Here is a 13,633-nt window from a genome sequence, read left to right on the forward strand (position 1 = left end):
TTACACCAAGTTGTGTTGGCTCCCCCTCTGGTGGGAAGCTGCAATATGGCCTGATGTTCACAACATATTTCCCTTTGCAACAGTAACATTACTATGCTTTAAAAATGTCCATTTAATAACTTTCATCTCAAGCAAATCTTTTGGTTTCCCTTACATGATGTCCCCAATTTCTTACCGCAGTGTTGGCCTAGTGTCCGTTTGCTCTGCTGTTTCGCTGACCTTTATATCTTATTACAGAAAGAATCCCCCTCCACCTCCAGACAGTCCCCTGCTAATGGCCATTCCAGCCTTAACAGTTCTATCTTGGTAAGGATCCCAGGCAACCTCAAATAACGACTCCCCTTCCCTCCCCCCAACAATCTCCTAATGTTGTTTGTGATTATTTCACCCAATTCTTGCAATCATACCCTCTTAATTTGCTCTAGATGTTATTAAATCTGTTTAATGTCCAGTTTTATGGTATTTTTTGTTTTCCCAGTTTGTTTTTATGTCTCACTAGAATTATTGTTTTGACAATCTCAATAAACACAAACACAACGACTGAACAAGACCGCAAGTAACATCCATTGAACATAGTTTGCTAGATTCCGTTATCTCAGTTCACAAATTGGTGTGCTCTGTGCTGCTGTAAATCACTCTGACTGTCAGTGTTAATACTGTTTCTGTAAACACTGTACATCCACTGAAGGGGAGTGTTATGTACAGTGAATGTGGGATCTACTGTAGTTGTTTGTAATTAAATATTCCCATGAGTGATCTATAATTGCTGACAGTGAGCACAATGATTAGGCAAAACTCTATGGAGGCATGCGAAGGATTCCTAGCATCAATTTTTATTGCATGCATACTTCTAACAAAATCCAGTCAGATCTGCATTAGCCCGGTATATGAACTAGGGGTGGGCGATACAGACGTTGACACAATAAATCTATAGAAAAAAGAAATTTTCTTATATTTTACTGCTGGCCTGGTAATGACATTGAAAAGAATGGATCAAGTTTGGATAAAGTTTAGGAAAGTGGAAAAAGGTTTCCTATATGTCATGTATTCTTTGGGATATATTCCTAAAAATTATTGTAAGCAGAAGAAATATTTTGAATCAATATTTAGTCATACAAATCTAATAAGTATTTAAAAAAAAAATATATATATATATATATATATATATATATATATAATGCATACTGTAATAATAAATAAATATATAACTAAGAAATTATTTAATTGAAATTTTAAAAGCGTAATAATAATTTGTTAAATGTGTGATAAACCTTCCTTTACTTTGGACATTGTTTTAAGTCTTAAAACCAGTAATATTTGAATAAATTCAGTAAATGTCTTTTTTTTTCAGAATTTGTAAGAATAACGTGATATAAAAGTTTTCTAATATCGCTCATCCCTGATATGGACCCAGTGGGACCCTCTTGGTGTTCTTAATAGTGGAGAGTTAGTCTCCACCTCATGAACATGCTTGAATGGAGTGTGGTGCTAAAGCTGCTTGCTTGCTCCTTGCTTTCTTGTGCGTTGCTGTTGCAAGATTTACCTTCAACAGCCGCCTTCTCTTTTAACATACGCATACACACAAAATGAAGAAACTTTTGTCATCCTCCCCTGTGGAGTTAGCATTGTCTCCTCTCAACCAGATTTTTTGTCATGTTTTGTCTTTTTATTGTTAACGTCTTTCATGAGTCAAAGTCTGCCTTTCCTCTGTAAATGGTCAGTCTCTCTTTCACTGCTGGGCTTTGCTTTACAGGACTTGCCATCAACCATCCAGCCAAAAGGACGCCAGGTGAATAGAGCATCCCTCAGTCTTCTTAGCCTCCTCTATTGACTTTCCATTTTGCTTTTGTGCTTGAGATTGAATGAACAAGAAGTTAGTGATTCACTGCTATTAACACCCTACTTTCTTAATCGGTTCTTGCACTAACACCATTCACTACATCTCACTGTATAATTGAGTTGCTCTGCAGACAGACTGGTTGTAGTATTATTGCATTGCATTTACACAATAACAAGATTGCAAATGCAGAGGTCTTATTAATTATGTTGTTTTAGTGACTACTAAAAAAGTTTAAATAAATTTATAATTTTAACATAAATTTTTAGTCTTACAAATGGGTTATTCTATGCGTTAGCAACACACCAGTTGGGAAAATGTCTAAAACAACCATTAAGATTTGAAATAAATGTAATAAATTAGTAGCATTTTATCTGTACTCTTCTTTAAAATAAATAAGTGAATTATTCATGTGTTGTGACGGATAACCTCACAGACAGTTGATTACACTAAAGACTGTAACAGCTAAGAGATCAATATATGAAAATAACAGTTTTCTTAAAAAGACCCAATTTATCCAACTTTTTGTCAACAATAAACAAATTCAATTTTGTCAACAGCATGTCAACAATAAAACTTGCTAATGTTTCACTTTTTTTTTTTTTTTAATGAGTAACTCCACATAAACCATAAAACACCGGCCCAACTATCATTCTGTCTCTGTTGGACTTTTAACTTTATTAAAGAAGTGAATCAATAAAGTTTTTCAAATTGTTGTGTCTGTCCTGATCGAACCCCATGCAGTTTTATGCTTTTCTACTGGCTCTGGGCTACAGAGTGGTGTGTGTATCCTTTCACATCTCAACTAGATTACCCTGTAAATCAACAAAGCTGACGATGAGGGATGAAAGAGCTCATCCCAGTTCGTTCTCCTTATCTCTAGTCTTCACCTTGAGTAAAAAATTTTTTTTTTTTACCTTGAGTAATTGTGTCCTAATAGGATGAGAAGTAGAAAGGAAGATAGGCGATCAGCAGAGGGCGCCATCTGCCAGCACAAGTCCATCTGTGTTGGTTGAAGTGCGTCACCGAGTACTTCAAATTACTCACTATATTACAAGTGATGATAACACAGTGATGTGAATGAAATCTCCACCCTGCTTTGTTCCTTTATGTCGACCCATAACTTTTCTGAATGTTAGCTTTCGTAGCTGCATTCTTCATCTCCCCAACCCCTGCTCACAGTGCCATACTAATGCAGCCACAGTGCCATGATATTGCATGATGTTTGTAATACTCTCATGCCCTAGATCTCCAGACCTCCAATCAAGGATAAATTTTCCATCCAGGTAAGATTTTAAAGAATGAGCCCAATCCACTGCTCTGAAAAACTGTTGTGTAACCATTTAAGTCCAAATGTACCAAGGACTCAAAAACAATTACATCATCACTGTGATTCTTAGAAAATATAATGTTAAGCTCAATTTTTGCACAATTTATACTTAAAGGCCCCTTTTAGTCAATCCAATGTCATTTTTTTAAATGCGGGAGTCACACACCACTCTACTCTCAGACCGCATTTTGGTATCCAACTGCACTAAATGTCCAGCGAGGGCTCCATAACATAACTCGCCCTCATACAGAGCTTCAGCCAAGCATGCCTCTCATCGCAACCAAAACCTGATCTCCACTTGAACCCTGATGCCCAGTTGTACCTTGACCGCCATATGTACCCTGACCTCCTCCATCAGTCAGTCTCCTTTCCTTGTGCCGCTCTAGGGCTTTTCTGACTTCAGCTGAACATGTCTCTTCTCAGATCTATGTACGGGCACAGTTCGAGTATGACCCGGCGAAGGATGATCTCATCCCCTGTAAAGAGGCTGGGATTCGCTTCAGAGTGGGTGACATAATCCAGATTATCAACAAAGATGACCATAACTGGTGGCAAGGCAAACTGGAAAACACCAAGAATGGCACGGCGGGACTGATTCCCTCACCTGAACTCCAGGAGTGGCAAGTTTGGTTCTTTCCTAGAGCAGAATGAGCATTTGAATCATTTATTTTATTTGAATGATGGAAGTCAGAAGATTACGATTGGCTTCTGCTGAGTGAGGAGGGAATGAAGATTCAGAACAATGCAAGCCACTCTCAATATGATTTAAAAGCACTCGATGCACTATCATCAAGGCTAAAAGATATGCTGCACACTCATCACGTCCGTCTAATTGTTTTTTTCTTTTGTTTGTTTTGTTCTAGGCGGGTGGCTTGTATAGCCATGGAGAAAACCAAGCAAGAGCAGCAGGCGAGCTGTACTTGGTTTGGCAAGAAGAAAAAGCAGTACAAAGACAAATACCTAGCAAAGCACAACGCAGGTACAGTTTCCACTGGGCTTTCTGCTTCTTTTATCTCCATATAGGCAACAGATGATGCTGGTCAATCAACTCTAGTAACTCTTTAGTAATCTAGTTAGTTATCTGCCCCTGTTAACACCAAGAATGATAACTATAACTATATAGATCTCCACACTAGTACATAATAACATGTTGTCTAACACCTTTAAATCCTAAAGCTCAATCAAGTCGAGTGAATCCTGATTGACTGTCAATGTTTTTGTTGTTCATCAACTGGACAAAATCATTCTGATACTGATTCCAACAAATATCGTTCCACTGTGTCATTATCCGTATAGCTGTGACATGGACTTTCCTATTTTCGATATTTAAAACATTATCATTATAGTTATCGTCCGTGGTGTGAACAGCCCTTAATATCAAATAGGCTTCTAAGATGAGTAAGTTTACTGTTTACAAATAGTTTGCAGAGTACGAAGTGTATTTTGAAAGTTATGCTTCCTACTTGGAAATAGGGTGTCATTGTTGAGACATGGGAGTCTGACGTCACATGGACAGCTGCCTGGGATATATACTGTACACAATTAATGTTTAATGATAAACCTTCATTTTTAAGAATTTTATCTTTAAAGCCTGTTTTGCAAATGTTTGTGGAAACGTGTGTAAAACAACCATTGGGTCATTTCATAAAATGGCAGCCTCTTATACTGTAGTTTGATACTGTAGGTACATTTTTATTTTGAGCATTATGTCAGTATAATGTTATGATGGTAATTCCATTGTGCCATCTCAAGCTAAATGAATAATGTTTTATTATATTAAATGTACAGTATATTATATATAATTTTATATTAAATAAATATTTTATATTGTATATATACAAAAGTATATTCTAAAGTTTGGGGTCAGTACAATTTATTTATTTTTTAAAGAAAATTGCACTCTTAAAAAGAGAATTTTAATGCTTTTATTTCTACAAATATCCACTTTTCAATTATCAGTTGTTTACTATACAAAATCATAACAGGGCTGACATTTTTAGATTGTCCCTTACTGACAAACATATCAAAACCAGGACACCTTAACTCATGGTAGACACATATGGCACCTGTTTTAATTGACCTGGTAATTCATAATCTTAATTCATAATCATGTAGTTGCATTGAATTTTTTTACGCATCTTTTCTGTTGTCAGATGCTCAGAAACAGTTTATGATCAGAAGCACAATAGAACACTGTGGTTGATGTCCATCGCTAACTCAGTCCAGGTGGAACACCATGAGAAAGAATGCATATAATGTCTATAATTAGTCTAGTGTTTATATTAGTTCCTGCTTTTCTGCGAAAGCTGACTTTTACCCTCATGGGATGGTTGTCAGCAGTTGTTGCTAGAAACGCCTCTATTGAATGATTCAGACTGTAGTTCAGAAGCTGTAGTGAGCGTCCGTTCCTGTGTGTCTGGTGGTAGGTATGGGCAGGTAACGGGGCCCTGTGCTCTCTAGCTCAAATAACCCGAGGTCCTGACTGCAGCATTTCCACAAATAGCAGGGTGACTTGTGCCAATACATAGCCAAGTAGCTGTGTGTCTGATTCTGCTTGCTGTCCCTGACCACACAGTCCCTTAAGAGTGCTCTAGAGAGTCTTTCATTTTGCTTCAAGTACCAAAGGGGCTCATTAAAGCCAGCCACAGTGGAAACCTAGCTAGTTATTGCAGATGAGCACACCTGCATGTACACTATACAACAAATGTGTTTATGCGTGTATTCTATCAAAAAACAATCCGTGAGACGCCCATGTTTTCCGTAAGAGTTTATGGTTGCTGATAAAGGACCAGAGGAGAGAAAGAGAGAGAGTGTGTCTTTGCTGTGTGTGACTCGTATATGACTATATGTGGTCAGCAGAAGTTCACGTCTTCATCATGGCTTCAGGTCTAAACCAACACACAGACCTCCACTAAAACTGCAGATGTAGTGGAACACCTGCTCTCAGATGTACTGTAACTAGGCACACATTTTACAACCTCTATATAAAATGATCCTGTCGTTATGAAAGGTGGCAATTATATGATCTCGTTAGAGGCACAGTGAACCCCACTGCTTTTAACATCTTATATAAGCAAGTCATTTAGGTCCTAATTCAGTCTGTAATACTAGCTAAAATAGGGTCAGGTTACCACCTTTGAACACAGAGGATGTTAAATGATGCCATCATTTTGTCAAGATATCCCTGATGGTGTAGAATAGTTTAAAGGTGAGCTTCCTAAAAATGTGGATTTGTTAGTTTAGACTGTAGACATAGACTTCACTCCTAACATCAGAAAGCCTGAAACATGTTATACGCAAGTATGTGAATGCAACCCCCTGTAGCTACTGTACATAACATTGATTTCACATTGTTGCATTATGCAGTGTTTCTGAAAAAAAATATATATACAGAAAGTACACTACCATTCAAAAGGTTTAAAGAAATGAATGCTTTTATTCAGCAAGGACACAGTAAATCAGTCAAAAGTAACTGTAAAACATTTATAATAGAATTTTTTTTTTTTTTTTTTTACACATTCTGTTCTTTTGAACTTTCTATTTATCAAAGAATCCTGAGAAAATGTATTAAGTTTTCCACAAACATATTAAGAAGCTCAATAGTTTTAATCATTGATAATACAACATTTTTCTTGAGCACCAAATCAGCATATTAGAGTGATTCCTTAAGAATCTTGTGACGCTGAAGACAAAATAATGGCTGCTTTGTCACCACAGGAATAAAATATATTTTTTTATTTGTATAATACAGAAAACAGTTATTTATTTATTTTTGTAATATTTCACAGTATTGCTGATTAGAGATTTCTTTCAAAAATGTAAAAAATTTAAAAAATTAAAAAAACTTTTGAACAGTGGTGCATGCTCAGAATTCTTAGTTTTGCACAAAAAAAATTGTGCAAAAAATTAATGATTGTCACCGTTCTAATGCCAAAATAAATTATTGAAGTATTTTCCGATGATTTTTTTCCCCCCAGGTTTGTTTGAATAAAGTCATGCTGAGAAAGTTGGTTAAAGTTGTCAAAATTGCCAACAATATGTCAGAAATGTGATGGCAAAGCATTTGAATCTGCATTTGCATACTTGCATAAAGTGTTTCTGGTCTTAGGAGGCCTGATGGTAGATCTGATCATATCTGGGCTGCTGGAATCACAATGTTCTCTGAGCACCCAATCACTTAGGTGATCAAAAACGCTGTGTTCAGCACACACCCCTCAGCCAGCAACGGCAGGGAGCGCAGATCAGACATAATCCCTTCTGAGCCCAGTGCCCTACTTTAGTGAGTCTGAGTTGAGCTCACTCAGCCAGAGAGGCAGGAAATGGGACTCTTCGGAGTATTACAGATTTTTTTTCAGGTCTTGTCACGAATTCCTCTATGATTGTTTAATTGTCTAAAACTGTTTTGATTATGGCGGCTTTGTTAGAGTTGTGCTTTGGGCTTTTCAAGCTTTAATGCGCAGGTTCAGATCAGGTTAGGAAGGGGAAATGGGAAGCATATGGTTGGGGATTTTCCAGTAGGAAGCAGTTGTTAAGGACTTGTCCTTTCACAAGGAGAATTTCATATTTGGGAGACTCGAGACAAAAACAAATCAACATTGCAGCAACAGCCTTATAAAGAAAATAGACCTCTATTTAGAGACATGTACATATTGACAAGCCAGGAAGTGCATCTGTGCATCTCAAGTGCAGGAAGTTCCATCCTAGTTATTTCAGCATTGACACACATGATCTAAATCCACTTTTCCTTGTATGGTAAAAAAAAAAAAAAAAACTTACTGATTACATTTGTTTGTATTTTACCCAAGATGGGTTTGTTCAAGCTGCTTGTTTTTCATGTTACATACATGAATGGCACGTAAACATCATGCAGAGAGACCTGCTGTTACTTTTTATTAAGTGTGTTCAAAAGTTTGGGGTCAGTAAAGATTTTATTTTATTTTTTTATTTTTTTTCAAAGACATTTATATGGTCACAAAAGATTTCCATTTCAAATAAATGCTGTTCTTTTGAATTTTCTATTTATCATAGAATCCTGAAAAAATGGATCACGGTTTCTGCAAAAACGTTAAATAGCACAACAGTTTTTAGAATTGATAATAATAAGTAATGTTTCTAGAGCACCAAATCAGCATATTGGAATGATTTCTGAAGGATCATGTGACACTGAAGACTGGAGTAATGACTGATGAAAATTCAGCTTTCACAAGAATCACAAGAATAAATTAAATTTTAAAATATTAAATATTTCCAAATGTATGTGTGTATATATATATATATATATATATTTATATATATATATATATATATATATTCATAGTTATTTTGAATTATAATAATATTTTAACATATTACTTGTTTACTTTTTGATCAAATAAATGCTACCTTTGTGAGCATAAGAGACATCTTCAAAAAACATTAAAAAAAATTGTACAGACCCAAAACTTTTGAATGTTAGTGTATATACAGAAACATTGAAGAAACCACCTAGCATTGAACATTAAAGAAACCACTTAGCAACCATATAGCAAGGGTGATGATACACAGCAATGGTAGAAATCTGTCAGCCAGTAGAGATTTTGCTTTACTGTTTATACCACAGTATACACTGATGAGCCAAAACATTATGACCAGTCACAGGTAAAGCGAATATTGTTGATAACAAGGCCACATATTAAAGTCTGGGTAGGTTAGATGGTAAGCAAACAATCAGTTCTCGTAATCAACGTGTTGAATGCTGGAGAAATGGGCAGGAATCGACTTTGACAAGGGCCAAATTGTTATGGCAAGGAGACTGGGTCAGAGTATCTCTGAAACAGCAAGGCATGTGGTTTGTTTCCAGTCAGTAGTTGTGAGAATGCACCAACAGTGGTCCATGGAGGGACAAATCACAAACCGGCAACAGGGTGTTGGGCGTCCAATGCACATCGATGCACGAGGGCAACACAGGCTATGGTCCAGGCCAACAGAAGGTCCACAAAATCTTAATAATGGTTATGAGAGGAATATGTCACATCACACAGTGCATTGCACTCTGCTGTGTATGGGGCGTAGTTACAGATCAATCAGATTGTCTTTGTTGACCCCTGTCCACCATTGAAAGCACCTACAGTACACAAGGTCACGCTAGCGTGGGAACTGGACCTTGGAGCAGTGGAAGAAGGTTGCCGGGTCCGACAAGTCCCTTTTTCTTTTACATCACGTGGATGGCCGTGTATTTGTGCGCCGTTTGCCTGGGGCAGTGAGGTCACAAGGATGCACTATGGGAAAACGACAAGCATGTGTGATGCTCTGGGAAATGTTCTGTTGGAAAACCCTGGGTCCAGACAGTTATGTGGACACGTGCCACCTACCTAAACATTGTTGCAGACCAGATACACCCCTTCATGACAATGGTGTTCCCTGGTGAAAGTGGCCTCTTTCAGCGGGATAATGCACCCTGCCACATTGCACACATTGTTCAGGAATGGTTTGAGGAACATGATGACGAGTTAGGCAGGTTGTCATAATGTTTTGGCTCATTGTTGTATATATTTGAGTAATTATCAGTATAATTTATGATGAATAATCTGATCTGTTGGTTTGTGTCTATCGAGTTCATAAAAAAATAGAAAATAATTGTTTTATTCACTGGATTATCCAAGAACAGCCATTACAGCATGATCATGTGATATTTGTATGTCCATATATGTCATGATGTATAGCGTTACTGCAATAGAACGTTACTCATATGGTGACTGTGAATTATAATACTTACCAGATGATCACAAAAACCTCTTAATACCACACTTTAATTGCAGCTTTCAGATTCCAGCCTTGGTATGCAAGTGCATTGCTGTGAATGTCAGAGGCATGTTTCATTGTTCAGAGCCGTGATGTGTCAAACACTCTGAAAGCGTCCTATCCAGAGCAGCCCGAGCTCACGGATGGTCATCATGTCTCTGTGCTTCGGACATTACAGCTTTAAGCGTGCTTGTTGTTGTATTTGTTTACTGATGTTAACTGAGCCATAACTCAATGACCCCCCTCCCCTGTCCATTTTACATGCTGTCTATCTACCAATGGCCTCTGTGCATGTAAGTAACTGTGTTGCTGTGGCATACAGCCTCTGTGCTTAATTCTGTCTTTCTCTTTCTGTCTCTCTCTCACTCAACGCCTTTGCTGTGGTGATCTCATTAACCCCGAATCCATCTATGCCCGTTAGCAAATTCCATTTTTTCTCAATCAACAAAACAAAGATATTTTTAATTGTGTGTTTGAATGTTTGTGGTACTCATTTGTGGTTTTGTTTTGTTCAGTGTTGTGTTTTTAGTTTCCTGTTAATTCTGTATTCTCTCAACCCTGTGCATCTATATTCACTGATCCACCACATGACATGAGGCTTCTCTGTGTGCAAATCCATTAAGCATCCTACACATATAGAGCTGTATACTCAAGGTCATGTGAAAAAGGAGCATGAATCATTTAAGGCATCTATTCAGAGAGGGAGATGAGTGCTGGAATCACATTTCACTTGGAAATGACACAGATGGCTCACGTTTCCCACGGCCAAGTCAACTCACTGTCTCCTGCACACATGCATGATTTCTCCTCAACACCCCCCGCATGCACACTGCAGCCAGTTTTACTCATTATGCAACCATAACACTGGTAAAAAAGGCTTAGTGGTATAGCTGAGTTCACAATAGCTATGATACTTTGTCCTTCAGTGCAGTCATATTTCAGAGGAATCATCGCTCTAGCCCTTCAGCTTTTTTACTCTTTTTTTCGTTACCGCATCTAACTGTGAGAATTAACAGGTGTATGTAGCATTTTTGTTAATGTTTGAATAGTTGACACAAAAATAAAACAATTCTCTCATCATTTACTCTCCCTCATATCGTTCCAGACCTGTATGGCTTTTTTTCTACCTTGGAACACAAAAGAAGATAAATAGTGGGGGGGGTTTCTCAGATTTTTTCCATTCAACAAGCATACAGTGACCAAAAAGCACCATAGAAGTAGTCCATGCAACAATTGTACTAAAGTCATGGCTTTTGTGTGATGACTGAAATCAAGCTGATAATCATTCACTCTGTTGTAACTCATAAATCTCATTTGCACATGCATATAAGAATGCACCGATATTAAAATTGTGAAGTTTGGGGTCAGTAAGGTGTTTTTAATAGAAGTAATACTTTTATTCAGCAAGGACACATTCATTTGATTGAAAGTTTCAGTAAAGACACAGTGCTGCTGAAGTTCATTTGCTGGTCATTTGAACTTTCTATACATCTAAGAATCCCAGAAAAAAATGTACCTTGGTTTCCACTAAAAGATTAGGCAGCACAACTGTTTTCAACATTGATGATAATCAGAAATGTTTCTTGAACTCCAAAACAGCATATTAGAATATATGAAGAGTCATGTGACTGAAGACTTGAGTAAATAAATAAATTAGGAATAAATTCAAACAATTATTTTAATTAGTTGTACTGTACTTTTTATCAAATAAATGCAGCCTTGGTGCATTTACACACTGAACATACGTTTACATTACATTTATGCATTTGGCAGACACTTGCATTTTATTCAGGTTCATCAGTTCATGCATTCCCTGGGAATCGAACCCATGACCTTGCCGTTGCTAGTGCCATGCTCTAAGGTTTAAGTTGCATGAATGCAATAGTATAACCGCATAAGAGACTTCTTTCAAAAACATTAGCCTTGCTGACCCCAAACTTTTGAACGGCAGTGTAAATGTAAAGGAAAACACAAAGTAAAATCAAGTTTAAAATTTAAGTTTAAGTTTTAATGCAACAGTGAATAATGGATATTCATTTAGAGATTTGCATTTATCTGTTTTTATTAAATTAGCATTTTTAAAGATTAACTTTAACTTTGAGCGTTAGATGACTGCACAGGTTATCTAAATAAAGTACGAAATATAGGAAAATGAACACGTAAAATGTCTCCAGGTTTGACATGTTTGAATATGTAGAAATGCTAAGTGCGAGTGACTGGGATGTTTTCTCTCAGTCTCGTTTTTGATGATGCCAATCTGCTGCAGTGGAGATTGAATGTCAGTCAGGCACAGTATCAAATCCCCCATCAGGCCTGTAACATTACATTAGCTGCCAAAACACATGCAGAGTCCTCATCGAGAACAAACACCAATAGCATTACCCCCCAAAACATCCTCCTTTTCTTATGTAAGATTCAACATTTGTTGTTGTTTTTTTTAACTTTAGAACAGCTGGTTTGTTGGAGTCTAATGACAATGACATACAATTTTGGAAATTTAAGATCAATCCTTCGCCCTTATTAAATAACAGTCTTCTGTTTGTTTTTAGTGTTTGATCAACTAGATCTGGTCACTTATGAGGAAGTCGTGAAGTTGCCAGCGTTCAAGAGGAAAACATTAGTTTTACTAGGTGTGTATGTAGGCTTTAATTCCACATCTTACTTTTGTTAGTTGGTAGGAAGTATTTGTCTCTTACGTTTGTGGTTTGTTCAACTGGCAGGTGCCCACGGTGTTGGCCGAAGACACATCAAGAACACGCTCATCACCAAACACCCAGACAGATTTGCTTACCCCATTCCACGTAAGAAACTTCCCAAATCTCAGTCCACATGATTGCACACCGATACTGTTGAACTGATAACCGCAAACTCATCTCTGCCCCAAAAGACACGACCAGACCTCCAAAGAAAGAAGAAGAGAACGGCAAGAATTATTTCTTTGTAACCCACGACCAAATGATGCAGGACATCTCCAACAACGATTACCTGGAGTACGGGAGCCATGAGGATGCAATGTACGGCACTCGGTTGGAGACGATACGCAAGATCCATGAGCAGGGACTCATAGCCATACTGGACGTAGAGCCACAGGTGAACATTTCACTGCCCTCAGCATGTATTAATGACAGAAGATGGTCTGACATTAACCCTGTACGTCATTACTGTGATGCGGCTCCTTTAAATCAAATAGCTTTAAAGACTTTCGGAAATATGCTCTGGTTAAGCTGAAGCACTTGAACTCTATTTCCATCATATTAGTTTGTATTATAATAAATAAAGACCTAAGATTAGTTAGCCATTGCTTTGTGAGGAATTGACTTATCTTACATGAGTCATTTTTAAAATTGATTTGATGTTTTGATATTTTCATAGTAATTTCCAGAATATTATCAAACAGTCTGGAATGTTTTAGGTTGAGACAAACCAACTAATACCATAAAACTATGAAGTCAAATAGAATTAATGTTTGTTGTTTTTTACATACCAGAAATGATGTCGCTTCCTTTAGAGAACTGTCTGTTGTTAGTTATAGGGACTTTACAAAATGCAAATGGAAATGGATATTAAGACACTTATGAATTGTTTCCCAATTGCAACAGTATTCCTTATTAAATTATTTTGTTAAAAGTTACATGGCAAAACTAACAACATCTGCTCAAACCAAAGTATTGAAACGGTGTAAAACT

The 13,633-nt window shown here is 37.1% G+C and overlaps 1 protein-coding gene across 33 annotated transcripts in view; it reads left to right on the forward strand.

Moving 5' to 3' along the window:
* Positions 1-13,633, forward strand: part of caska (calcium/calmodulin-dependent serine protein kinase a) — a 173,372-nt gene that overhangs the window by 157,184 nt on the left and 2,555 nt on the right. For 9 of the 33 annotated variants that reach the window (XM_079880765.1, XM_079880791.1, XM_079880792.1 and 6 more), the window contains 8 exons: positions 238-306; positions 1,754-1,789; positions 3,085-3,123; positions 3,591-3,787; positions 4,031-4,146; positions 12,497-12,577; positions 12,668-12,748; positions 12,835-13,037. In XM_079880765.1, coding sequence (XP_079736891.1) covers positions 238-306; positions 1,754-1,789; positions 3,085-3,123; positions 3,591-3,787; positions 4,031-4,146; positions 12,497-12,577; positions 12,668-12,748; positions 12,835-13,037 — 822 coding nt within the window. The remainder of the gene's footprint in view (positions 1-237; positions 307-1,753; positions 1,790-3,084; positions 3,124-3,590; positions 3,788-4,030; positions 4,147-12,496; positions 12,578-12,667; positions 12,749-12,834; positions 13,038-13,633) is intronic. The other 24 variants (XM_079880767.1, XM_079880793.1, XM_079880766.1 and 21 more) reach the window with 8 other exon arrangements.

This window comes from Squalius cephalus (assembly GCF_949319135.1).
Source record: "Squalius cephalus genome assembly, chromosome: 9".
Classification (NCBI taxonomy): Eukaryota; Metazoa; Chordata; class Actinopteri; order Cypriniformes; family Leuciscidae; genus Squalius; species Squalius cephalus.